Source organism: Tursiops truncatus, chromosome 20 (assembly GCF_011762595.2).
Source record: "Tursiops truncatus isolate mTurTru1 chromosome 20, mTurTru1.mat.Y, whole genome shotgun sequence".
NCBI lineage: Eukaryota > Metazoa > Chordata > Mammalia > Artiodactyla > Delphinidae > Tursiops > Tursiops truncatus.
Window position 1 is genome coordinate 17,519,930 of NC_047053.1, and position 27,730 is coordinate 17,547,659.

The 27,730-nt window shown below is 38.3% G+C and overlaps 1 protein-coding gene and 1 pseudogene across 5 annotated transcripts in view; one reads left to right on the forward strand and one right to left on the reverse strand.

The window, feature by feature from the left end:
• The window catches only part of ATAD5 (ATPase family AAA domain containing 5), a 48,214-nt gene that overhangs the window by 6,433 nt on the left and 14,051 nt on the right, over nt 1-27,730 (forward strand). For 3 of the 5 annotated variants that reach the window (XR_012328628.1, XR_012328629.1, XM_073797759.1), the window contains exons 4-21: nt 3,744-3,899; nt 5,826-5,949; nt 6,493-6,574; nt 7,330-7,542; nt 9,843-10,027; nt 12,092-12,249; nt 12,965-13,124; nt 13,572-13,898; nt 16,517-16,613; nt 17,822-17,901; nt 18,129-18,271; nt 18,359-18,509; nt 20,713-20,889; nt 21,121-21,254; nt 21,745-21,838; nt 22,518-22,582; nt 25,124-25,304; nt 27,547-27,728. Coding sequence is in view for 3 of the 5 variants with exons in the window: in XM_073797759.1 (XP_073653860.1) it covers nt 3,744-3,899; nt 5,826-5,949; nt 6,493-6,574; nt 7,330-7,542; nt 9,843-10,027; nt 12,092-12,249; nt 12,965-13,124; nt 13,572-13,898; nt 16,517-16,613; nt 17,822-17,901; nt 18,129-18,271; nt 18,359-18,509; nt 20,713-20,889; nt 21,121-21,254; nt 21,745-21,838; nt 22,518-22,582; nt 25,124-25,304; nt 27,547-27,728 (2,709 nt within the window). In the remaining 2 variants the exon portion in view is untranslated. The remainder of the gene's footprint in view (nt 1-3,743; nt 3,900-5,825; nt 5,950-6,492; nt 6,575-7,329; nt 7,543-9,842; nt 10,028-12,091; nt 12,250-12,964; nt 13,125-13,571; nt 13,899-16,516; nt 16,614-17,821; nt 17,902-18,128; nt 18,272-18,358; nt 18,510-20,712; nt 20,890-21,120; nt 21,255-21,744; nt 21,839-22,517; nt 22,583-25,123; nt 25,305-27,546; nt 27,729-27,730) is intronic. The other 2 variants (XM_073797760.1, XM_019927080.3) reach the window with 2 other exon arrangements.
• LOC101334087 (U6 snRNA-associated Sm-like protein LSm3 pseudogene) lies at nt 2,029-2,439 on the reverse strand (annotated as a pseudogene).

Here is a 27,730-nt window from a genome sequence, read left to right on the forward strand (position 1 = left end):
AATAAGGAGAAAGTAGAGAGCTGTCAGGACGGAAGTTCCTGTTTTAGTCAGGAGTAACCAAGTGTGAGCTGGGAGGACAGGCAGCTAGGTCAGAAAGGAGGGTGTTGGAAATGACTGGTTTTTGAGATGATAGGACTATGGTTGATTTTGATTTTCTTCATTTTTCTGTTTTTTGTTTTTCTATAAACATGAACTTTTAAAAACTTTTATCAGAAAAATAACTATTAGGGAAAAAGAAACAGATTTCAGGTAATAGCAGAACTACATGCCAAAATGCATGTGGATTTTTTTTTTCACACATTCACTAAAACATGTCTTTTTTTTTTTTTCGGTACACGGTCCTCTCACTGTTGTGGCCTCTCCCGTTGCGGAGCGCAGGCTCAGCGGCCACGGCTCACGGGCCCAGCCGCTCCGCGGCATGTGGGACCTTCCCGGACCGGGGCACGAACCCATGTCCCCTGCATCGGCAGGAGGACTCTCAACCACTGCGCCACCAGGGAAGCCCTGTTTTTCTTAACTGTTTCAATGATTGAGTCGTTAATTTAAATTTAGCTGGATTATTTTGAATGCTAACTTATCCTAAGTTTCATCAGCCTGTCAAAAATTTTGCTAGGGACTTCCCTGGTGGCGCAGTGGTTAAGAATCCACCTGCCAATGCAGGGGACACGGGTTCGAGCCCTGGTCCAGGAAGATTCCTCATGCCGTGGAGCAACTAAGCCCATGCGCCACAACTACAGAGCCTGTGCTCTAGAGCCCGCGAGCCACAACTACTGAGCCCACACACCTAGAGCCTGTGCTGTGCAACAAGAGAAGCCACCACAATGAGAAGCCCGTGCACCGCAACGAAGATCCAACCCAGCCAAAAATCAATCAATCAAATAAACTTATGAAAAAGAAAAAAAAAATTTTGCTAGCAGAACAACAAAAATCTGTCACTCTACTACTATAAAGCAGATCCTTAACATTCCTAACCTCCTTATGTATGTTCTGAATATCCATATCTATTCTTTTTTTATATTTTAGTTTTAATTTAAAAAATATTTTTTTCCGTGCCTATTCTTTTTAATGTTTTTAAAAAACATTTTAAAAGTTTTTGGAATTCCCTGGGGATCCAGTGGTTAGGACTCCGCGCTTCCACTGCAGAGGGCACAGGTTCAATCCCTGGTGTGGGAACTAAGATCCTGCATGTCACAAGGCACAGTCAAAAAAAATTTTTTTTAACTTTTTAAAAACGGCAAACATTTGTTTAAAAGACACAGTAGTATATAAATTTAAAAGTGAAAACTTAAAATTTTCTCTCTCCTACTGTTTAGGGGGAACCCACTTTTTTTTTCTTAATTGCTATCTCTCTTACTTTTTAGAAAGATTCTACTGAACTTTTAAACGCTGCTTATATTATTTATTTATTTGGATTTTATTTAATTAATTTATTTATTTGACTGCCTTGGGTCTTCGTTGCTGTGCGTGGGCTTTCTCTAGTTGTGGCGAGCAGGGTCTACTCTTCATTGCAGTGTGCGGGCTTCTCATTGCGATGGCTTCTCTTGTTGCAGAGCATGGGCTCTAGGTGTTCCGGCTTTAGTGATTGTGGCACGCAGGCTCTAGAGCGCAGGCTCAGTAGTTGTGGCGCATGGGCATAGTTGCTCCACGGCATGTGGGATCTTCCCGGACCAGGGATTGAACCCGTGTCCCCTGCATTAGCAGGCGGATTCTTAAGCACTGTGCCACCAGGGAGGTCCCCAGGGGGAACCCACTTTTAATAGTTACAAGTTCATCTGTCCAGACTTTTTCCTATCCTTAAATATTTATATGTCATTTTTAAAAGGGATCATATAATGTGAGCTATTTTGCAGCTTGCTTGCTATGTGTTTTCTTTTGGGGTTTTTTTTGCATCTTGGTGATCACATTTATTGGAAGGGTTGGAGAAAAATAAAAATGCCGTTTAGCTTAAGAATTTGTGAGTTATCTACAAATCAACTTATTTCAGAAGTTGAAGAATTCTTGGTTATTTCCTAAAATCAAAACATACGCCGGTTTCTCTTTTGAATATCTTCTACATTTAAAGAGGCAATCATACAAAATCTCCTATTTTCCACACAGGATAAATTCTTTGTTTCAACCAACTCTCAATGGTGGGGCAACTAGCACAACACTGTCTCCCCGGACAAAGAGCATCGGGATATTCCGTTTGGTTGATTTATATATCTCTTCATATGTTTCTTCATCAATTTCTATAGTTGTCACAGTTTCTTCCACATCTCCCAATATCATATTTAAATGCTGATCATAAGCATGTAACCTGCCTCGAAGCTCTCTGTCGTTTCTCATTTTCACATAGATTCGTTCATCCAGACTGAGCCTGAAGAGATCCAGAGGCTCTTCTACAGTGTTGGTAGTTTGTTGCTGGTCCACGTCGTCCGCCATCTTCCAAACCCTGCGCTCTTTGCTTGCTATGTGTTTTTAATTCAAATGTAAAAACCTGTAGAACTGAGAATATGGAAAATACATTATCTGGAAGATAATATTTAAATGCACAAGATCGCTTAGTACATCAGTGGCAGAGCCAGGCCTGAAGGCCAGACTTTATTCTTATCAGTGCTCTTTTCCATACCTACTACCTTTTCAACCTCTCTTCAAAGGACTCAGCCTACAAGTGACTAAAATCAAAGAATAGGTGCCATGAAGATAATGGGGAAATAACCAGTAATTCTTATCTGTACAGACATCTATTTGTTTGTTTTGGCTGCACCACGCAGCATGTGGAATTTCCCTGACTAGGGATTGAACCCATGGCCCCTGCACTGGAAGCACAGAGTCTTAACCACTGGACCACCGGGGAAGTCCACAGACATCTTTTTATTTTTTTTTCCCGCGGTACGCGGGCCTCTCACCGCTGCGGCCTCTCCCTTTGCGGAGTGCAGGCTCCGGACGCGCAGGCTCAGCGGCCACGGCTCACGGGCCCAGCCGCTCCGCGGCACACGGGATCCTCCCGGACCGGGGCACAAACCCGTGCCCCCTGCATCGGCAGGCGGACTCCCAACCACTGCGCCACCAGGGAAGCCCGCCAGACATCTGTTTTTAAAAAATGTTTTATATACAGACATTTAATATGGATATCTTTTTGGGTATTTTTCACAAATGTAATTATATTTATCTGAATAGATTTCAAGCAAGCAATAAAGGCAAACCAAGTATAATTAGACACATTTTAATTTCATTTCCTTGGTAAGATTTGAATAACCATTTTTTTGGTCTTTTATTTAGTGTGATCTGTGATTATATTTTTCTATTATATATGTACTTAGTGGACTTCATTTTTTTAGAGCAGTTTTAGGTTCACAGCAAAATTGAGCAAAAAGTATAGATTTCCCATATACCCGGTGCTGTCACACATGCATAGCCTCCCCATAATCAATATCAAAATAGTACATTTGTTACAATTGATGAACTTACATTGACACATCATTATCACCCAGTGTCTGTAGTTTAAATTAAGGTTCACTCTTGGTATTGTACATTCTGTGGGTTTAGACAAATGTAAAATGACATGTATCCACCATTATAGTACCATACAGAGTAGTTTCACTGCCTTAAAAATCCTCTGTGCTCTGCCTATTGGTCCCTTTTTCCCTGGCAACTACTGATCTTTTTACTGTCTTTAAAGGTTTGCCTTTTCTATTTTTTTCTATTATTAAATATAAAATATTTGCCAGTAACCTAAATTATTATTTCACATTTGTGTTTAGGTAAGCAGTGCTTCAAAAAATGTATCCAAAGCAAAACAATTGATTGAAAAAGCAAAAGCTTTACACATTAGTAGGTCAAAAGCTACTGAAGAAATAGTGACACCTTTAAGGCGTTCGTCCAGACATCAGACGCTCCCTGAAAAGTCAGAAACAGAAGTAAGTATTACAAATATTTATTGATATAAATTCTGTTCTGTTCTTCTGTTTGAAATGGGAGAAGGAAACTGTTATAAAATTATAAGGTAGAATTGTAGGAAGCCCTGAGGTTGTAGAAAAAATATCATTTTCCATTCTCTTTTCGAAGGCTTTGGCTCTCTTTTGCCTACAGAATACACTCTGAATCCTTATCAAGTCATTCAGGATCCTTCTTAGGCTGAACTAGCTCCTCCTTTTCCTCAAAACAACCCCCCTTCCTAAAACACACTCTTTTTGCTCCGTCATACTAAATTATTCATTTTGCCCCAAAGGCTGCAATTTTTACTTTTTTCAGTTTGTAGTTTCAGCGTAAAATGTATATTAGGTACTCTCTTCCACCTGAGGAATTCCTACTCAGAGTTTAAGATCCTGCTAAATTATGCCACCATCTCTCTCTCTTTTTTAAAAAAATATAATAACATGATTTATTTAAAGTGTGCAATTCAGTCACTTTTAAAGAGTGTGTATTCATTCACAGAGTTGTGCATTCATCACCACAGTCAATTTTAGAATATTTCATTACCCCCAAAAGAACCCTCATTCTCCTTAGCTGTCACCTTCCTATCTCCCCTCCCCCAGCCCTAGCCAAACACTAATCTACTTTCGGTCTCTATAGATTTGCCTATTCTGGACATTTAATATAAATGGTATCCTACCATATGTGTCCTTTGTATCTGGCTTCTGTCATTTAGCATAATGTTTTAAAGGTTCTTCCATGTTGTAGAATCAGTATTTTGTTTCTTTTTATTACCAAATAACACCCCATTATATGGAAATACCACATTTCATTTACCCATTCATCAATTGATGGACATTTGGGTTGCTTCCACTTTTCGGCTATGAAAAATGCTGTGAATAATCGACTACCTACTCTTGAAAGCTTTGCTGATGCCTTCAAGACAAATAGTTTCCTTCCCTATATGTACTTTAATTTACTTTCATGGGGTTTTTTTTTTGTATTTAGTCAGTATTACTTTCACTATACTGTATTATAACTAGTTAAACTATGTTTTAAAATAAATTTATTTATTCATTTATCTTTGGTTGTTTTGGGTCTTCGATGCTGCGCACGGGCTTTCTTTAGTTGTGGTGAGTGGGGGCTACTCTTCGTTGCGGTGCGCGGGTTTCTCATTGCGGTGACTTCTCTTGTTGCGGAGCAGAGGCTCTAGGCATGCAGGCTTCAGTAGTTGTGGCATGTGGGCTCAGCAGTTGCAGCTCGTGGGCTCTAGAGCACAGGCTCAGTAGTTGTGGTGCATGGGCTTAGCTGCTCTGCGGCCATGTGGGATCTTACTGGACCAGGGATTGAACCTGTGTCCCCTTCATTGGCAGGCAGATTCTTAACCACTGCACCACCAGGGAAGCTCACTAGTTAAACGATTTACTCATAGATTAGCTCTCCCTCTGTCCCCTAAACCCTGGTGGAAACTTGACACCAACTCTAGAGTTTCATTTTTGTGTGCGTTCCCAGTGCCTGCTGTATTGCCTAACACATAGTAGATGCTCAATAGATGTATGCTGACCACATGAGAACTTACCAGACTACATCTAATACGTATCTAGGATGTATAGTTCTGAAAGGGAATAGCCATAATTTTTATAGCTTGGTTGTATTGATTCTTTTATCTGCAATATAATCTGTTCGTTGCTTCTTTAAAAAAGAAAACCCATGGTCATAATCAATCCACTCTTTGATCACGTGAACTTGTATGATATAAGCACAGACTATTGCCATTCATATCCTGTGTTTTCTGTGTTAGTTTCTGACAGGGAGATGTATGGAGTTGCTAATGTGATTATCTTGTCATGGCTTCTAGCACTGTAATCCTTTTGAAATTTTAATAACATTAATTGTATGTTATTAAAATTTTTTTTCTTATTCTGTCTTAGGACTCTGTAATAACAGGTTCAAGTCCTACTCCTTTAAAGCATCCTGAGAAAAATCAGAAGAAACTTCAGTGTCTGAATGATGTGTTAGGAAAAAAACTTAACAAGACTCCTAAAAATGTCCCTGGTAATCAGATTTGATAACTTGATGATGAACATTAGAATGTTTTGGGGGGATTATATTGTTCTGAATTTTAACTTTATCTCATTTTGATTTAATCTCTTGTCTTATAAAATATAACCTTTTAATTATATTAGATATTTCTATTTTAATAAGTGAGTAAAGTTATAATGTAGTGAAGAGTTTTACAAAAGGTAACTGAGTGTATTTTAAGTGATTGCATTTCTTTGTATCTATTTAGCCTCAGTTAACTTAGTGGTTCCCAAAGCTGACTGATTATCAAAATCATCTGGTAAATTAAAAAAATTTTTAAATCCTTAGGTCCTTGCCTAGACATACTGACTGAGAATCTCCAGAGGTGGGTTGTGGGAATCTGTAGTTTAAAAAGAAGCTCCCCAAGAGATTCTGATATTGATTTTGCCAAGTTGAGAGATCAGCTCATTATAGAAAATTTTTTAATTAAAAAAATTTTTTTTAAGTTTTAAAAGTAGCTAGAGGTAAGTGGAGATGATGAACCTTGATACTAACCTAAGCATTTATTTTTCTAAGGAAAAGTGAAAGTCGCGCCTTTATTTCTTACTAGAAAGGCTCAGAAAACAGCTGATCCTGTCCTTGGTTTTGATGAAAGCAGGTCAGTCTGATACAAATTTTAAAATGTCAAAATATTTCATGGAATGTATTTTGCATTCATTTACTTTGATGAGAAAGCATTTAAGTTATCATTTGAAGCTTTGATAAATCCATTTTTACAGATGACAATATTGACAATGCTACAACTGCAATTTGAATATCTTGGTCTTTTGCAAACATTTTGTGTCCATCTCTAGACAAAACAGTGGGAAAATAAACAAGCAAACCAAAAAGCTGATTTATGAACTTGTTCAGTAAATATTTAAATACCTACTATGTAGCAGGTGCTGTTTTTGGTACTAGGAATATCATGGGGAATAAGACACATTCCCTGTCCTCAGGAGGCTTATACCCTAGAGGAAAGACAATCTCTGATTAAACATTAATTGGGCCAACAAATGAAAAATTGCAGTGTGCTAAGAAGGAGAGGTACAAAGGTCTATTAAAAGTTTGTTGAGGGCTTCCCTGGTGGCACAGTGGTTGCGAATCCGCCTGCCGATGCAGGGGACACGGGTTCGTGCCCCGGTCCGGGAAGATCCCACATGCCGCGGAGCGACTAGGCCCGTGAGCCATGGCCGCTGAGCGGGCACGTCCGGAGCCTGTGCTCCGCAACGGGAGAGGCCACAACAGTGAGAGGCCCGCGTACCGCAAAAAAAAAAAAAAAAAAAAAAAAAAAAATTGTAAAAAAAAAAAAGAAAAGTTTGTTTAGTTGATTTGGTCTGGTCAAGCAAGGATTTTCTTTTTTTTTTTTTGCAGTATGCGGGGCCTCTCACTGTTGTGGCTTCTCCCGTTGTGGAGCACAGGCTCCGGACGCGCAGGCTCAGCGGCCATGGCTCACGGGCCCAGCCGCTCCGCGGCATGTGGGATCTTCCCGGACCGGGGCACGAACCCGTGTCCCCTGCATCGGCAGACGGCTTCGCAACCACTGTGCCACCAGGGAAACCTGCAATCAGAGGGTTTTAAACAGAAGTATGGACATAAACATTTGGATTTTGAAAGTTTAATTTGACTGCTGGATTAATTTGGCTCTTGTACAGAGAGTGGGATGGAAGAGGGATTAGAGTGGATGCAAGAGTTTGGGTGTGAGATGATGGAGGTGTGGACTCAGGTGCTGGAGACGATGTATGAAAAGATTTTAGGAGATAAATTTAAGAACCCTTGATGATTAATTAGACATGGGGGCTGGGGGTGGGAGAGATGAAGGTAGAAGGATGACACTTAAGTTCTGGTCTGTGCCAGTAGATGGCATGATGGAAGAAGACCAGGTTTAGGGACATGAGTTCAGGTTATTTGGTTTTTTTCCTGTTTCAGTTTTATTGAGGAATAACTACATATTGTTAAATGCACAAATCTTAAGTATACAGTTTTGATAAGTACACTTATCAAAGTGTATCAAGATGTCAAGATATAACATCTTTCTTTTACTCCCTAACGGTTACTTACTCTTTTCCTGTATCACCACCATCACCACCACAACAAAAGGTTACCACTCTTCTGATTTCTATTACCATCAGTTAGTTTGACTTCGGTTGCCATGGGTTAGTCTTGTCTGTTTTAGAACTTCATGTAAACTTTGTATATATTGTTTTGTGCCTAACTGCTCTTGTTCAGTACACATATATTTTTTAAAACCAACTTTATTCAGGTATAATGTACATACAATCATATGCACCCATATTAAGTAAACAGTTTGAGGTTTAACAAATGTACACACCTGTGTGATCGCCACCACAATAGAGAACATTTCATCACTCTCAAAAATTCCCTTTTGCCTCTTTGCAGTTCATCCCTGCTTCCACTCCCAATGCCATGCAACCTGTGATCTGCTTTCTGTTGGTATAGATTAGTTTGCCTTTTCTAGAATTTCATAGAAATGAAATCATACAGGAGGTACACTTTTGTCTCTGGCTTCTTTCAGTCAAAGAATATCAGTAGTCTATTCTTTTTTATTGCCGAATAGTATTCCTTATACGAATATATTTACCACAATTTATTCTTTTATTGGTGGCCATTTGGGTTGTTTCCAGTATTTACCCATTTACTCATGGATTCCTGTTTTATTCTCTGGGTTTTAATCCATTAATAATTTTAATGCTCAAATTGATTCTAATTTGGCCATTGGAAGCCCTTCAGCTTGGTTTCTATGCCCCTTTGACACATACTCATCATTTATAGAGCATTTCTTACTTTTTTGAACACAAAGATATTCCAGGCTCATCTTTTATTTGCCCTGCCCCAGCTCTTTAATTAGCCTCTTCTGCAAGGAGCCCTGGTTCCTTTTAGTGGAGGTGCTTATTTTGCTCCTGAGGTATCAGTGCTTCTAGGCTTTCTCAGCAGATAAAGCTAGGAAATACATACACACACACACACACACACACACACACACACACACATCAAAACTATTTCTAACTGTATATAATATATGTGTGTATATTTTTTATTAGTACCTTGTACCCCCTCCTTAAAGTTTACCTTCTGCTACAGGCACATACTAATATAGCTACTTCACCCATCTTTTCATCCTCCCCTCCAATTAATAGTCAAAAAGGTACACCTCCTCTTTTCTGAGATTAATCTCTTCAGTCTGGCTTTAGATCTCATCTTTTCTTCATTTCTCTCAAATGGGAAAGGAATAGAAATTTTTGAAGCCTCTTCTTAATTACCAACCCAAATTTCAGTTTGCAGAGAATATTACAGTCCTCACTCTATATATGGCAGGCTAGGAAGGGTGTATAAGCCGTGACACACCAGCACCATGCTCTCTCTCCCCTCCGCCACTCCATCATCCCATCCTCCTCTACCCTTTCACCAACTTCCCGCTAAAGTCAAGATTCTTATGATTAGCAATACAAGATAAGCCAGGTGAAACTGAGACATCAATAGTAAGGGCCATAAGGTTCCTGCTATTGTATTGGAAACAATATTACCTTAGAAGTTCTTGTATTAACTTTTAGAAATGTGGCACTGATTTTGTTTTCTGATTATAATATAAATGTATGTTTAAATTAAAAAAAAAGGAAGACAGACATTTTGGTGGATGTCCTTCAAGACATTATTTTCTGTATATACTTATTTTTATTTAAATTTTTTTTAACACTGAAAGACTTTCGTTTTTACGATAAGCAGAAAAAGAATTTGACCAGCTAACATCTCAGGTAGCTGATTAAATTTTTTCAAATAAAATTAAGAAGTATTTATTGTATAGTTAGTTTATTTTTTTAAGTGTTTATAACCTTAGCTCTCCTTTTCTTACATCATTTTCTTAAAAGTCAAGATGCAACTGAGAAGCCTCAGGCTGGTGATGTGCAGTTTAAAGCAAAGCGTGACTTTCTAATGAGTGGTTTGCCAGATTTGTTGAAACGACAAATTGCAAAGAAAGCTGCTGCGTTAGATGTGTACAATGCAGTGAGTACCAGTTTCCAGAGCGTCGTTCATGTTCAGCAAAAAGATGATGGTGAGTTTATTACTATGAAATATTTTTAAATGTTAGTAGTAATATGAAACTATGTAAGTTGGTTTAAGGTGAGACAAAGGTTTAGGTATAATTCTTATGGGGAATTTAGTGTTTTATCCTCTCTTCTTCAGCCTTGGACTGAGGAAGGGGGTGGGGCAAGAAAGCCAAAGGCATCCTCAGCCCTTACCCCTGATGCCAGGGGAGGGCAGGCACGTGTGTGGGCCCTTAAGTGAATGCTGTCCAGATGGGCGCTGTGTTCTAAAAGGAAGGCAGTTCCCTTCTGAAATCATAGCCTGTGTGTGAATAGATCATCTTTAAGAATTTCTCAGAGGAGCTCCAGCCCTGTCTTTGTCCAGTCTGCTGTTCACTGTTCAAGGGAAATCTGTTTGCCTCCTTTCCAGAACAGCTTGTGCTGTTTAGTACCACAAAAGTATCTTGTGGGCTATATCCTGGAATTGGTAACAGGGAGCTCCACTGGACCAACGATGGAGCAACAGTGCTCCATTGCTCTAGTTTGCTCTTTTCTCACATGCACCGTGCATGAGAGCGAGCTGTTTGCCCAAGCCTTGTGAGGTGGTGCTAGCTTGATCCTGAGCTAATTCTCTTTGGATCCAAGTGCTATGGCAACCACAGTCCTACTTTACTTATGTAGTTTTTAATTACTGATAATGTACAAAGCGTTCTATCTTTACTTTGTTGTTGTTCCTACCTAGAGTTTTTTTGTCAGCACAAAAACAGTTATATTCTTCTCAGCTGGCTTTGTGGTTTGGTTTGGTCTATTCCCTCTACTCATGAAATGTTCACTATGTTCTGTTCTCTTTTCTTTTCCTTTTATGTTTCTGACCTTGATCGTTTTTTTTTTTAAACCCACATTTATTTATTTATTTATTTTTGGCTGTGTTGGGTCTTCGTTTCTGTGAGAGGGCTTTCTCTAGTTGTGGCAAGCGGGGGGCCAGTCTTCATCGCGGTGCGCGGGCCTCTCACTATTGCGGCCTCTCTTGTTTGCGGTGCACAGGCTCTAGACGTGCAGGCTCAGTAGTTGTGGCTCACGGGCCTAGTTGCTCCGTGGCATGTGGGATCTTCCCAGACCAGAGCTCAAACCTGTGTCCCTTGCATTAGCAGGCAGATTCTCAACCACTGCGCCACTAGGAGAGCCCATGATCTTGGTAGTTTTTGAGTTTTGTTTAGCCTCTCTTTTATGGGGAACTTCCCAGTCAGTCTTTCTAGTAATATTCCACTTTTCTTTTTTTCCCAGTTCTTTCACTGGCCATTCTGTTGATGAAGGCTTTCTTGTTACTTTTACTAGTTTATTTTTGTTTTTACATATTTATTTATTTAATTTTCTTTTTTGCTGAGTCGGGTCTTAGTTGCAGCACGCAGGATCTTCGTTGTGGCGCGTGGGCTTCCCTCTAGTTGTGGCGCGCGGGCTCCAGAGCACATGGGCTCTGTAGTTGTGGTGCAGTGGGCTCCCGAGTGTGTGGGCTCTGTAGTTTGCGCATGCAGACTCTCTAGTTGAGGCGTGCGAGCTCAGTAGTTGTGGTACGTGGGCTTACTTGCCCCGCAGCATGTGGGATCTTAGTTCCCTGACCAGGGATCGAACCTGCATCTCCTGCATTGGAAGGTAGATTCTTAACCACTGGACCACCAGGGAAGTCCCTAGTTCAGTTCTATAAAGCATTTTCTAATAGTATGTTCAATTATAGAAGTTAGTTATGCTTTTCCTTAGGATCATGCCCACACTCACCTAGTAACAGAATCTGGATTTCAGGATGCTAACTGCCCCTGAAATTTTTAACCTGATTAGCAAAGTTGATTTAAAAAGGAAAGAAAATATGCTAATATTTGCTTATTTTTAACAATTGGGAGGGAAGACTGGGTAATTTTTATGAATTGTATTTGTTGGAGGTGAGGGTATTGTTTCCTGTATACTCATTTGAGTTTTGGTACATTTGTGTTAACTATGTAGTTGTTGTCAAATCTTCTCATGTTTATTTAGTTGGTATTTGATAAGTGGATAAGGATATGAATGAAGGTAATTAACATAATTTTTCTGTTTTTCTTTAGGGTGCCATTTGTGGCATTTGAAACCACCCACTTGTCCTCTCTTAACTAAACTTAAAGAACTGAATACTAAAGTAATAGATCTCTCAAAATGTGTCATGGCTCTTGGTGAATTTTCAACATTGAATTCAAATTCAAAAAGTAATAATTCTGCTGTTGTGGTAAGTATGAGAGTGGTCATCCATTGTAGGCAGTTTCCTTCATATCTTTCAGAGGGAAAAAATTTTGGATATTTACTGCTGTGGCCTAAAATTCATCTCTTCCTAGAGTCCAATTTTAAAAAATAAATCCCAGTTGAAGTACATATCTGTTTTAAATAGTCCTAGAGCTTTAAAAACATACTAAGAATTAATGATAGCCAGTTTTAAAAGAATATTAGATTACATAGCACATTTAGATACTTTATCAGTCAGAATTATAATCTCATAAATGAGTAAAATACAATTAGTTGAAAAGAAAGAACAATAAAAATATGAACTAAGGAACTTCCCTGGTGGCACAGTGGATAAGACTCCGTGCTTCCAATGCAGGGGGCCTGGGTTCGATCCCTGGTCAGGAAACTGGATCCCACATGCATGCTGCAGCTAAGAGTTCACATGCCATAACTAAGGAGCCCTCGAGCCGCAACTAAGGAGCCCTCCTGCAGCAACTAAGACCTGGTGCAACCAAATAAATAAACAAATAAATATTTTAAAAAAAACATGAACCAAGTCCTTCTAAAGCTGTGCAAATGCAGCTTTGCCATCGAGATTGTATTTAGTGACTAAAGCTAATCCTACAATGACATAGACTTATAGACAGAAAGTAGTTGGTAGTATTCTGATTAATATTAATGGACAATGTGGGTTTAATTGAGCATTTTATTCTTTATTGCAGTTTGTTGGGAGAAGGAAGGATTTGACTGAAGAAGTACGAAATCTTTTGCTGGAGGAAATTAGGTGGTCAAATCCCGAGTTTTCTTTGAGGAAATACTTCCCTTTGCTTCTAAAAAAGCGAACTGAGCACCAGGTACTTTCCAAGTGTCATCGTAAACAAGGTTAGTGATAATTATTATTTCTGTTAACATTTCAGTTTTGAAAACACTAAGCTTAGCCATTGACTCTTGGAAGTGGTCACCACCGAGAGACTATTACTTATGGTTGATAGGGAGAACGGTTCAATTAAAGTAAAGCAACTTGTGTGATACAGTGTTAGCCCCTGACAGCTTCCAGAGTTGGCAACACAAAGACAGCTTTAATTATGTTAAAATACTAATAATTTATTTAAGGAAAGCCTTAGATGAGGTAGTTTATATAGCCCGTACAAAAGGCAATCTAAATAACAAGTTATCCAGCTTGCTTTCAGTATGCCACATTTGATTCTTGCGTTTTCACTTTATAGATAAGGCTATTGGATATTTTGAAGTGGTATTAAGATTATTGGGTATTAAAATTTGTTTTTTGTTGATTAATAAGCACATGCATTTCAATAATTCCCCAAATAGAAAGTCCAAAACTAGAGCCCGACGTCAGTCGAAAAGAAACCAAAAGGAAACGAGTGGAAATGGAAAATCATAAATCCAAAAGAAAGAAACCAAATGAGTATTCAGAAAGTCCAAAAAAGATAAGTGGGAAACTAGAAGAACTTGACAAAAGAAACAACTCCAGTGGGATAAAGCTAGATTCTTCCAAAGGTTTATTTCCTAAAACATCCAGGAAGAAACGAACAGCTTTGAGTACAAGGTGTAAAGTGGAAACAGAAGCCGTAGAAGATTCTGATATTCTGATAATAGATGGTGACACGTCTACGTCAGAAGTATCTTCTATTCCGGGTAAATTAGACTTTCTCCCTCTGGTCCTAGAGGTTTTTTTGTTTGTTTTTAACTTCTCATTTTTCCCCTGTCTCTTAATATATGCTCACTGTAACATTCAAACAAAATAAGAAGTGGAAGCCTCACTGATTAGAGTCTTCCAGATAACCACGTTTAACAGATTGCTGTTTGGTCTTTGATTTTTCTGTGCTTCCCTAAATACATATGCTTTTTTAAAAACCTGGAGACTTCCCTGGTGGTCCAGTGGTTAAGACTCCACGCTCGCAATGCAGGGGGCCCGGGTTCAGTCTCTGGTCAGGGAACTAGATCCTGCCTTCTTCAACTAAAGATCCCGCATGCCCCAACTAAAGATCCTGCATGCTGCAACTACAAAAAAGATCTCACATGCCGCAATGAAGATCTCGCACACGGCAACGAAGATCCTGAGTGCTGCAACTAAGACCTGGTGCAGCCAAATAAATTAAAAAAACAAACAAACAAACAAAAAAAACAGGGGGCTTCCCTGGTGGCACAGTGGTTGAGAGTCTGCCTGCCGATGCAGGGGATGCGGGTTCGTGCCCCGGTCCGGCAGGATCCCACATGCTGCGGAGCGGCTGGGCCTGTGAGCCATGGCCGCTGAGCCTGCGTGTCCAGAGCCTGTGCTCCACAACGGGAGAGGCCACAGCAGTGAGAGGCCCGCGTACCACAAAAAAAAAAAACCAACAACAACCTGGAATCACACTCTACCTATTATTTTACACCTGTTTCACATATTTTTGACATATTCCCATTTGGTTACGTAGCTTTTCTGAAACATTCTATTGAATTAATGCATCCATTTAGATTATGTTTTGATAATTTGTACAGCAAGTCTCTGTATTTTTTTAAAATTATTTATTTATTTATTTATTTATTTTTGGCTGCGTTGGGTCTTCGTTGCTGTGCGTGGGCTTTCTCTAGTTGGGGCGAGCGGGGACTACCCTTCATTGTGGTGCGCAGGCTTCTTATTGCGGTGGCTTCTCTTGTTGTGGAGCATGGGCTCTAGGCGCACAGGCTTCAGTAGTTGTGGCACAGGCTCAGTAGTTGTGGCTCACGGGCTCTAGAGCGCAGGCTCAGTAGTTGTGGCACACAGGCTTATTTGCTCCGCAGCATGTGGGATCTTCCCAGACCAGGGCTCGAACCCGTGTCTCCTGCATTGGCAGGTGGATTCTTAACCACTGCGCCACCAGGGAAGCCCCTCTATATTAAAAAAAATTTTTTTTAATTTTTTAAAATTAATTAATTTATTTGTTTTTATTTTTGGCTGTGTTGGGTCTTCGTTGCTGTGCGTGGGCTTTCTCTAGTTGGGGCGAGCGGGGACTACCCTTCGTTGTGGTGCTCAGGCTTCTTATTGCGGTGGCTTCTCTTGTTGCGGAGCATGGGCTCTAGGCGCACGGGCTTCAGTAGTTGTGGCTCTAGAGCGCAGACTCAGTAGTTGGGTGGCCAGGCTTAGTTGCTCCGCGGCATATGGGATCTTCCCGGGCCAGGGATCAAACCCCTGTCCCCTGCATTGGCAGGCAGATTCGTAACCACTACACCACCAGGGAAGCCCTTTTTAAAATTTTTCTTGGAGCATGGTTGATTTACAATGTTGTGTTAGTTTCAGGTGTACAGCAAAGTGAATCAGTTATACATATACCTATATCCACTCTTTTTTTAGATTCTTTTCCCAGATAGGCCATTACACAGTATTGAGTAGAGTTCCCTGTGCTATACAGTAGGTTCTTATTAGTTATCTATTTTATATGTGGTAGTGTGTATATGTCAATCCCAATCTCCCAATTTATCCCTCCCTGTCCTTACCCCTGGTAACCATAAGTTTGTTTTCTACATCTGTGACTCTACCTCTGTTTTGTAAATAAGTTCATTTGTACCCTTTATTTTAGATTCTACATATAAGCAATATCATATGATATTTATCTTTCTGTGTCTGACTTACTTCCCTCAGTATGACAATCTCTAGATCCATCCATCTGTCATTTTTTAAAACTATTTTCATGCATTGACTCCACTAAATAAACTATAGATTCCCTTACCCTACAAATTCCACTGGGGTTTTGATTTTGCATTAGAATGTAGATTAATGCCACGTGGTGCGGCCAAAAAAAAAAAAGAGAGGGAGATGCATACCACAACGTAGATTAATTTGGAGGGGACTGGCATCTTCCTAACTCTTCTCAATTGGGAGTGTAGCATCTCTCCGTTTACTCAGGCTGACCTCCTAGAATGTTTTAATGTATCTTTTTAGTTGTCAAGAAGAGGCTCCATGAAAATTATGCTGCATTTGTTCTTTAGATTATTTCTTACAGTACAAATTATTTTTCATATTTTGTGTTTCTTGAGTGATTATTAAAATTTTTAATGTATACTTTTAAATCTTATTGTCATAAGACTTTATGGTGCTTAGCTTTTAAGAGGGAAGGGTTTTGATGTGAAAAATTTTTAATGTAATGTTAAGTTTTGAAATTGCCTTTTTGGCAATTTGTAAATAAAAATATTTGTACAAATACTTATTGTTACATGAAACAATAATGTAAATGCCTAAGAATATATGTTTATGCCAAGAAACAAAATACTTTAATATATATTTTTTGCTTTAGATTCTGGAACTGAAGACATGCTTTGGACAGAAAAGTATCAACCTCAGAACTCTGGTGAACTCATAGGCAATGAGCTAGCTATTAGAAAGTTACATAGGTTGGTAAAATTTGTAAAGGAATCGAGAAATAGTTTTTGAATCTAGTTTTAGTATTTATTTTATTTGTGCTAAAATCTAGAAATTATAAAGTAATACATCACAAGGTAAAATCTTAAAAAAAAAGAAAAAGGAAGAAGAATTTTCAGTGAAAAGTAAATGTACCTCTTTTCTCCTGTTTCTACTCCCTAGAGGTAAATGACTATTAAAATTGTCTTGTAAAACCTTCCAGAAAACTTTTAATGCATATATTTGCTCCTTTCTTCCTAACAAATAGGATCATATTACTACTAATTCAGGTAATAATCCTTTGTCTATAATTCCCACCTCCAAAGAGTTCTGGAAATTTAAAGTTTATTAACTTTATTATATACATAAAGTTTATTATAGTCTTTATCAGCCCCACTTAGTAGGAGTTCATATTTTTTTAACTAGAAATATTCAGTGATTATGGATGTACTGCCACAGACCCACTAGGGGTATTATGTTTTATGTAGTATATGTACCAAATTACATTTCTAATATCTGAAAAATCCTGAATTCTAAAACTCAACTGGCCCAAAGGATTTCATACAAGGAATTGGGACTCATAATAATAAAACCTTTGAGATTGGCAGTGTTCTAAGCACTTGATCATGCTTAGCTCATTTGCTCCTTAGAACAATCCTATGAGGGTAAATACTGTTCCTCATGAGGAATGTGGCCCAGAGAGGTTGAGTTATTTGTCCAAGGTCACACAGCTAGAAAGTGGTGGAGCTGGAATTTAAACTCAGTCTAGCTCCAGACTAGAACTTAATCTTTCTGCTCATACTTAGGATTGTATCAATATATTAGACATCTTTCATGTCACCATACAGTCAGTTCTTCATAGTTTCTCTGTACTGATTTCTTATGTGAGCATACATACCATAAGGTATCTTTTCCGTTACTGATGTATTTTTAGGTTTTTCCTTTTGGAGGCTAATATAAACAGTGTTGCAGTGAATATCCTTGCACATATTGTCTTGAGTATTTAGGCAAAAATTACTTCATTTTAAAATATTCATGTCCATGTAAAATTATTCTACTATATAGTTGATTCAAAAATGTTATGGAGTTCTTAAAAACTAACAATATACCATCACTTCCCCTGACAATCATTTTAACGTATCATCTAAGAGATATCTATATTCTGTGAATTTTTTTATTAACATACATTTTCTTATGGTAGTTGGTTGAAAGACTGGAAAAGAAGAGCTGAATTGGAAGAAGGACAGAATTTGAAGGGAAAAAGAGATGAGAAACAGGAAGGTATTTTGAGTCATTTTTTTCCATTTCACTGAACATTTTTAGAATTAGATTAGCTGAAAATTTTTATAAAGCTGCTTGTTTGATATTTTATATTTGTTTTTTTAGTTTTTGTACGTTGAATTTCCAACATTTATTGGCAGGAAGTTTGTGGGATTTGGTCATTGGGTTTGGTGAGACAGAATTGATGCCTAAGAAATTGTTTTATGTGCATTTGAATGATTTTTCAGATCCATTGGACAGCATAGACTTTAAAGGCAGTTCAGATGATGAAGAAGAGAATCGTCTTTGCAATACTGTTCTTATAACAGGGCCAACAGGAGTGGGGAAAACTGCTGCGGTATATGCTTGTGCTCAGGAGCTTGGATTTAAGGTTAGTGGACAAATGTTAATGTAATAATTACCCTTGAAACAAAAGGAAACATCAACCATTCTGCCATTTTTTCATATATTCTTTTAGATATTTGAAGTGAATGCCTCTTCTCAGCGCAGTGGTAGACAAATTTTGTCTCAGCTGAAGGAAGCTACTCAGTCCCATCAAGTAGACAAGCAAGGTGTAAACTCACAAAAACCCTGTTTTTTTAATAGCTACAACATAAGCAAGTCACCAAGTAAGTAAATTATTTTCCTGAAGTTGTAATGTTTAAAAACTTAAAATCTAAGAAAAGAATTTTAATAATTAGCATTTTTAAAAAATAAATTTATTTATTTTATTTATTTATTTTTGGCTGCATTGGGTCTTCGTTGCTGCATGCAGGCTTTCTCTAGTTGCGGTGCATAGGGGCTACTCTTCATCATGGTGTGCGGGCTTCTCATTGTGGTGGCTTCTCTTGTTGTGGAGCACGGGCTCTAGGCCCATGGGCTTCAGTAGTTGTGGCTCACAGGCTCTAGAGCAAAGGCTCAGTAGTTGTGGCGAACGGGCTTAGTTGCTCCGTGGCATGTGGGATCTTCCCCGACCAGGGCTCAAACCCATGTCCCCTGCATTAGCAGGCTGATTCTTAACCACTGCGCCACCAGTGAAGTCCCAATAATTAGAATTTTGCCATTCATTTTTAATCTTTTCCTATATATATACATGCCTTTTTCATTTTTCTTGGACTTTATGTTTTAAAACAAATCTCAGGACCATCACATAATTTTACTCATGTATATATATTTCAATATGTAGCTCTAACTGATAAGGACTTTTTTAAAAGCATAACCACTATATCATAATCAGACCTAACAAAATTAACTATATACCTTAATTTGATGTAATATGTAGTTTAATTTCAGTTTTCTGTTTCAAATGGTTTGTTCAAATCAGGATCCAAACAAGGTTCACAGTTTACATTTGATTAATGTCACTTAAGTTTCTTTTAATCTAACAACTCCCTCACCCTTTCTTTTCATGTCATTTATTTGTTGAAGAACATGGGTCATTTGTCATAAAATTTCTCACATTCTAGAGTTGGCTGATTATATCTTCATGGTATCAGTTAACACATTCCTCTTCCTTGTATTTCTTACAAACTGGCAGTTAGATCTGTGGGGTTGATTAGATTCATTTCCATTTTGGTGCTGGCATACATGCCAAGAGATACGTAATGACTGGTTATCCCACTTTTAGTGATATTTAAATTTTTTTTTTTTTTTTTTTTTTTTTTTTTTTTTTGCGGTACGTGGACCTCTCACTGTTGTGGCCTCTCCCGTTGCGGAGCACAGGCTCTGGACGCGCAGGCTCCGCGGCATATGGGATCTTCCCGGACCGGGGCACGAACCCGTGTCCCCTGCATCGGCAGGCGGACTCTCAACCACTGCGCCACTAGGGAAGCCCTAAATATTTTTAAGATTACACCTCTTTCCTTGTGGTGTTAAAATGCCCTATTTAAAAAAAAAAAAAAATTATTTATTTGTTTGCGTTGGGTCTTAGTTGTGGCTTGCAGGCTCCTTAGTTGTGGCATGTGAACTCTTAGTTGTGGCATGCATGTGGGATCTAGTTCCCAGACCAGGGATTGAACCCTGGCCCCCTGCGTTGGGAGCGTGGAGTCTTAGCCACTGCACCACCAGGGAAGTCCCTAAAATGCCCTATTTTTATGACATGATTGTGATATCTATGATAAATATTTTCAAGCTCAAAATTTTCACTAAGTTTTCTGAACACCTATGATATGCAAGGTCTATGAGGGTACTAAAAAAGAATAGGACACAGTCATGGAATGGTGCACATATGCTGGTACATAAAGAAGATCCTGCTCTGAGTCCATATGATAATAACTAGCACTTGTAAAGGCTGAATGAGGGTACTTTGAGAGGAGCAAAGGACACGCTCTGGAATAAATGCCAGGCCACTGTTGGGCTTCTGAAGGGTAGACATCAGCCATTTGTTTTTTAACTTTGTATCCATCTTTCATAGCATATCTAGAAAAACATATCGTTTGCTTGCAATATCAGTTTACTGTGAGTTAAATTGAAGTTGCACAGGAAAGTCTGTAATGTGCTTAGTATGTACCGATATCACTTTTTCTCCAGCCTCTTCTGACCTCAAGCAGATGTAGACAGAGTGAATTAAGGGATTATGAAGATTTTTGCTTCAAGAATATATGTTTCTTGGAAAAGAGTATCTTTTCCAAATGATTGGTTTTGCCTTCTCTACTGGTTGAATAACTAACAATACAGTAATATTTGACTGGAAAGAGAATGTAAGAAAGAAAAAGAATTTTTATACCTTTGCTTTTTAACTGGTAAGGGTAGAAATATACTGTGGATAACTCAATCTTGCCATCTGTTTAATTTTTAGAATATTTGTCTTTAAGTGAAATTTGTTTTTGGCAGAAAAATTAAGCTCCCCCAAGAAGGTTGTTACATCACCAAGAAAACTTCCTCCACCATCACCACAAAGTAGTGGACCAAAGCGAGTACTTCCACCTAAAACTTTGGCAAATTATTTTAAAGTGTCTTCTAAGCCAAAAAATAATGAACAAATAGGAGCACTTCTGGAAAATAATAAAGGTAAGATACTAAATTGACAGAGGCCCTGATAACATAAAAATATGATCACAGTTCATGAGTTCCTATTGCTATTTATTAAACCTCAGTTACACTGAAGGTCATATATATAGGAGTGTTGATACCTTGTTTCAGTTTTGATAATGGATTTCAGTTTGAGTTTATTCTGTGGAAATATCCAGTGTTCTGTTAAAAGTTGATTTTATCTAAAATATTAATGTTTTATTTATGCAGGAATCAAAAATTCTTTTGAACAGAAACCAATTATTCAGACTAAATCTACAAACACAACTAACAAAAATGTCAAAGAGTTTGGGGCTGAGGAGCCCAACAGGAAAAATGCAACATCTCTCATTCTGTTTGAGGAGGTAGGCTTACAGAGGTATACATTTGTGATACCTCCTGATAAAAACTTATTCTAAAGATTACTGTATGTTTTACTATAAAGGACTGTAAAATAGCCAAGAAGGTCAGGAATAATTGTATCTATTTGAAATTAAAGTGAATGAAACTGTCAGCCATAGAAGAATTTTTTAGGAACATGATTAATGCAATTCAGTTACTGTTTAGTGTTTGTAGAAATTATTCTGACCCATACTTATCCAATTATAGGTGACTGCATTTTTTTGTTTTTAACGTTTGATAATTTTTTTACCCTTTTAATAGTATAAGACGTTGTAAGCTTTTGGCATGGTGTGAAGTCACACTGTTCACAAATTCATAAATTCTGTCTCTAATAGACATATAGTGTATCTACTATGATAACTGATATGATAACATAACAGTTATGATAACATAACTGACATCCAATAAGTGTATTGTTACTACATTAATATTTTAATAACCACTTGTTCTTAGGTTGATGTCATTTTCGAAGAAGATGCTGGCTTTTTGAATGCAATCAAAACATTCATGGCAACCACGAAAAGGCCTGTAATCCTTACAACAAGTGGTAAGTAACCAGTGATTTTACAATTACTTACTATTGATTAAAATATTTGGGGAAAGCTTCTAATTTTAGTTAGATATGTTCCTTTAGAAGTCTGCTGGTAAATTAAGTCTGTTTTTTTCCCTAAAACGAGGAGGCTTCTAAATCTTTTTTTTTTTTTTTTAATTAATTATTTTTGGCTGCATGGGGTCTTTGTTGCTGCACGCGGGATCTTCATTGCCAAGTGTGGGATCTTTAGTTGCGGCATGCGGGATCTAGTTCCCTGACCAGGGATCAAACCTGGGCATTGGGAGCGTGGAGTCTTAACCACTGGACCACCAGGGAATTCCCTATATATTGTTTTATAACATTCTTTTCTAATATTTGTCATTACAAATATTCAGTAGAATATCTCTGCTATGGATTTCTGTTGGAAAATGTTTGTGTTAGACTCTACTTAGAAATTAATAGCCCGTTTGATAGTTAATGATTATACTCTAAAAATATCGATAAAAATCATATTAATCCCAAGTGAGATGGTAGTTTAATTAAAAAGTCAAGATGTAAGTTCAATTCCTTAATGACATAATTTGCATATTTTATTTTCATTACTGATGAAATATAGAATACTTTCATAGAAAAGTATGACTAGAGAAAGTACCTTAGTGGTCTTAATGTTTAAAAATATGTTTTTTCTGCATAGATCCAACATTTAGTTTAATGTTTGATGGCTTCTTTGAAGAAATTAATTTTAACACTCCTTCACTGGTAAGTTTTGAATTTTGATCAGCATAAATTATATATCACAATTATATAGAAGGTGGTTTATTATAAAATTTAGTTATAATTTTTAAATGTGGTTACTAAGGGGTATGTTAAAATTTCTGCATTTTAGGAGACTTCTGATTATCTTTTTTTTTACTTTAAAAAAATATCTTTTTCAAAATTCATGTATTCAAATTTTCACTAGACTCCAGTGTTCATTAGGTCTTTTTCATAGTAACCAGTGCTTTACTGAGGTGAAATTTGCATATAGTTAAAAATGCACTTAAGGGGCTTCCCTGGTGGCGCAGTGGTTGAGAATACGCCTGCCGATGCAGGGGACACGGGTTCGTGCCCCGGTCCGGGAAGATCCCACATGCTGCGGAGCGGCTAGGCCCGTGAGCCATGGCCACTGAGCCTGCACGTCCGGAGCCTGTGCTCCGCAACGGGAGAGGCCACAACAGTGAGAGGCCCGCGTACCGCAAAAAAAAAAAAAAAAAAAAGTGCACTTAAGTACACAAATTGAAAAATGTGAACAGAGATAAACATCCATGTAACCATCACCCAGATCAAAATATAGAACATTTCCATCACCTCCAAAGGTTCCCTTGGGTCCTTTTTAGGCAGCACTCCCCTCTCCACCGGAGATAACCACTATTCTTTATTTTATTTTATTTATTTATTTATTTATTTATTTATTTTTGGCTGTGTTGGGTCTTCGTTTCTGTGCAGGGGCTTTCTCTAGTTGCGGCGAGCAGGGACCACTCTTCATCGCTGTGCGCAGGCCTCTCACTATCGTGGCCTCTCTTGTTGTGGAGCACAGGCTCCAGACGCGCAGGTTCAGTAGTTGTGGCTCACGGGCCCAGTTGCTCCGCAGCATGTGGGATCTTCCCAGACCAGGGCTCGAACCCATGTCCCCTGCATTGGCAGGCAGATTCTCAACCACTGCGCCACCAGGGAAGCCAGATAACCACTATTCTAATGTGTATTAACTCAGATTAATTTTGTCTATTCTGAAATTTCAAATAATAGGAAACATTATGTATCCTTTTACATCTGGTTTCTTTCATTTAACATTATGTTTTTTAGATTTATCCATGCTGTTCTGTCAGTGGAATTGTTGAATCATATGCATTATGTTATTTTTATTTGTTTAGCTTTTTAAGACTCTGCCAGATAGGTTTCCAGTGCATGAGAATTCTGGCAACTGTTGTCAGTCTTTTTAACTTTGGCCATGGTAGTGGTATCCATCTGTGTGTGTGCATGTTTGCTTTCTGTTAATTAACTTTGAAGTATAGTTTATTTACAGTAAAATACACCCACTTCAAGTGTATGGTTCAATGAATTTTGACAAATGTAGTTACAGCACATGTCCATCAAGATAGAGAACATCTTTATTACTACCAAAAGTTCCCTTGTGTACCGTTGTGTTCTGTCCTTTGTCCTAACCCCTCGGCCCTGCCTACTACCAGTCTGTTTTCTGTCACTGTAATTTTGCCAATTGTAGAATTTCATGTCAATAGAATCTTATAATATGTAGTATTTTTTATTTAGTTTCTTTCACACACCATAATGCTTTTTCAGATTTGCTCATATTACCTGTGCCAGTAGTTTCTTTCCTTTTTTTAAAATAAGTTTATTTATACATTTATATATATTTTTTTCTTTTTTCTTTTTTTTTTTTTGCGGTACGCGGGCCTCTCACTGTTGTGGCCTCTCCCGTTGCGGAGCACAGGCTCCGGACGCTCAGGCTCAGCGGCCATGGCTCACGGGCCCAGCCGCTCCGCAGCATGTGGGATCTTCCCGGACCAGGGCACGAATCCGTGTCCCCTGCATAGGCAGGCGGACTCTCAACCACTGCGCCACCAGGGAAGCCCCATTTATATATTTTTTATTTTTGGCTGCGTTGGGTTTTCGTTGCTGCAAAGGGGCTTTCTCTAGTTGCGGTGAGCGGGGGCTACTCTGTTGTGATGCGTGGGCTTCTCAATGTGGTGGCTTCTCTTGTTGCGGAGCACGGACTCTAGTCGCGGGCTTCAGTAGTTGTGGCATGCAGGCTCAGTAGTTGTGGCTCGCGGACTCTAGAGCACAGGCTCAGTAGTTGTGGCTCACGGGCCTAGTTGCTCCGCGACATGCGGGGTCTTCCCAGACCAGGGATCGAACCCGTGTCCCCTGCATTGGCAGGCAGATTCTCAATCACTGCGCCACCAGGGAAGCCCCCTAAGGGATTTTCTTAAGGTTTAATAAAATTGCCTTCAGGATTCAGGTTGGAGAATCTCCCATAAAATTTTCCTTGCTGTCTCAGACTGTATACAGTTAATAAAAGAAGTTTATGTAAATGCTTTTAATTTGGTACCGTATTCCTTTATATTTTTCTAGATCATTCTCAATAAGAGCTTAAAATATTGTGAATCTTAGCAAAATTTGGCTTGCTTTTTGATGTTATTGATGTATTTCTGTTAACTCTGCAGTTGACCATGTTTCTTTCCTGTGTCTCTCTCCCTCCTACCCCCACCTCTCCCCTCCTGTCTCTCTCTCACTCTCTCTCAGCTAAATGTTGCCAGCTACCTACAGATGATCTGCTTGACTGAGAATTTTAGAACCGATGTAAAAGATTTTGTAACATTGCTAACAGCAAATACTTGTGACATCAGAAAAAGTATCCTTTACTTACAATTCTGGATTAGAAGTGGAGGTGGATTTTTAGAAGAAAGGCCATTATCTTTTTGTCGTAAGTTGATTTGTTGTAAAAGAAATTTCTGTAATGGGATCCTATATTAAAATATATGCTGTACCAAAACATTTGAAAGATTATAAAAATTTTGAGCATTGAGGTATCATGTTAATATTAAAAGAAACATACATACATCAACTTAGTTGATGAAAAGTTCTGTAAGCATTAAATGTGGGTAAATACAATTAAACTGAACCTGGAACAAATGGTTACTTGTACATTTATAAACATAGCTGCTTATAAACAAATAGAATTATATTATTTAGCAACTTCCTTTTTTCACTTATTAAAAAAATAAGTATTGGTAATTTTTCCATATGTAAATTATTTTTAGATGACTGTATTGTAAGTTCCTTTTCAGCTTCCTTAATAGCCTATAATTCTCTCTTTCCTAAGAACTCTTTTATTTCAGAAATGCTTTATTTTATTTCTTACCAATCTTCAGTCACTGTTAACTAATTCAAGTCACAGACATTTACTGAGGACTTTCTCCATGCCAGGTCCTGTGTTTATATGAATAAGACATGGTTCCTTCCCTGAAGAAGTTCATAGTTTGTGGTTTCCATGCTCCATAGTCACAGTTCTGTAGTTACAGATCCTGCTCTGGGAAATATACAAATATTTAATTTTTAAAAAGGTGAAGTTCTGTAATATTAATCCCTTATTGGTTTTCTGATTAGTTCAAAATTTAATATCTTATTTTTTTAATTAATTAATTTATTTATTTGGCTGCGTTGGGTCTTCATTTCTGTGCGAGGGCTTTCTCTAGTTGCGGCGAGTGGGGGCCACTCTTCATCGCTGTGCGCAGGCCTCTCACTATTGCGGCCTCTCTTGCTGTGGAGCACGGGCTCCAGACGCACAGGTTCAGTAGTTGTGGCTCACGGGCCCAGTTGCTCCGCGGCATGTGGGATCTTTCCAGACCAGGGCTCGAACCCGTGTCCCCTGCATTGGCAGGCAGATTCTCAACCACTGCGCCACCAGGGAAGCCCTAATATCTTATTCTTTTTCAAAGTATTTAATTCAATTTAAGCTGGCAGTTTTAACTATTTCTTAGAAGTAAATATGATAAATAAGACATGGAAAATATCCTATTTTAAACAAAATAGGTAATAACTATCACCATATTACTGGTTATAAAATGCAATACCAAGAACTTTAGCATTATTTCTTTTCTTGAAGATCTTAAATGCATTTCATTCCTGTCTTAAAAATAAAACACAGATACACACTCATTGGAAATCAGACAATACAGAAGTATATAACGTAAAATGTAAAAGATCTTGCCCCACTTCTTAAAGGTAGCTACTGTTAGACCTTTATCTATGCATATACAAATATTGCTACCTACTTATTTAGCAAAATTAACCAATACTATATGTATTGTTAAACAATTTGCTTTTTCTTACCTCACAATTTATTGTCAGTACGTATAGTTCTAGCCCTCTCTTTTTCACAGCTGCATGCTATTCCATAATATAAAGTGGATATAACGTAATTTAACTAACCTTTACCTACTAGGTGACATTTAAGTCATCTTCAGTTTGTTGTTAAAGTATGCAGTGAATATCTTTTTTAATTTTGCTAATTTAGAAGGTGAAAAATGAATGGTATCTTATTTTAATTTCCATGATCACTGGTAAAATTGTACATCTTTTTATGAGTTTATTTGATATTTGTGTTTCTTCTGTGACTTGCCTGTCCAGTCCTTGCTCTTTTTTCTGTTGGATTGTTTTGTAAGCCCACCCCACACCCCAGCCCCACTTAACCTATGTAGAAATCATGTTTGTATTGTACGCTTTATGAATTAGATACATATGGGGAGAATAACAAAATGAGGATTAGGTCCAAAAAATGCCAAAGGGGACTTCCCTGGTGGCACAGTGGTTAAGAATCCTCCTGCCAATGCAGGGGATGTAGGTTCAGTCCCTGGCCCTGGAAGATCCCTCATGCTGCACAGGCACTAAGCCTGTGCCTGTGCTCTGGAGCCCGTGCTCTGCAACAGGAGAGGGCACGATGGAGAGAGGCCTGCGCATTGCAACTAAGAGTGGCCCCCGCTGGCTGCAACTAGAGAGGGCCTGCCTGCAGCAAAGACCCAACACAGTCAAAAATAGATAAATAAATAAATTTATTTTTTTCAAATGCCAAAGGATCTTGGATTTTAAATAATTGTTTAAATAATTGCTTGCTACAATTTGATAAAAATATGGATAGCTAAGGTTTTCTTTTACTAATTTTGTAGGAGGAAATAGCAGAAATGTACAACTTGTTTGCTCTGAAGATGACCCTGATTCCAAAAATAATGCTAAAAATAGTAAAAGGAATCCAACAGACCTTCCCAAATGTGACATTGGCTGTGCTGAGACCTTGTTTGGCCTTAAGAACATTTTTTCCCCATCTGAAGACTTATTTTCATTTTTGAAGGT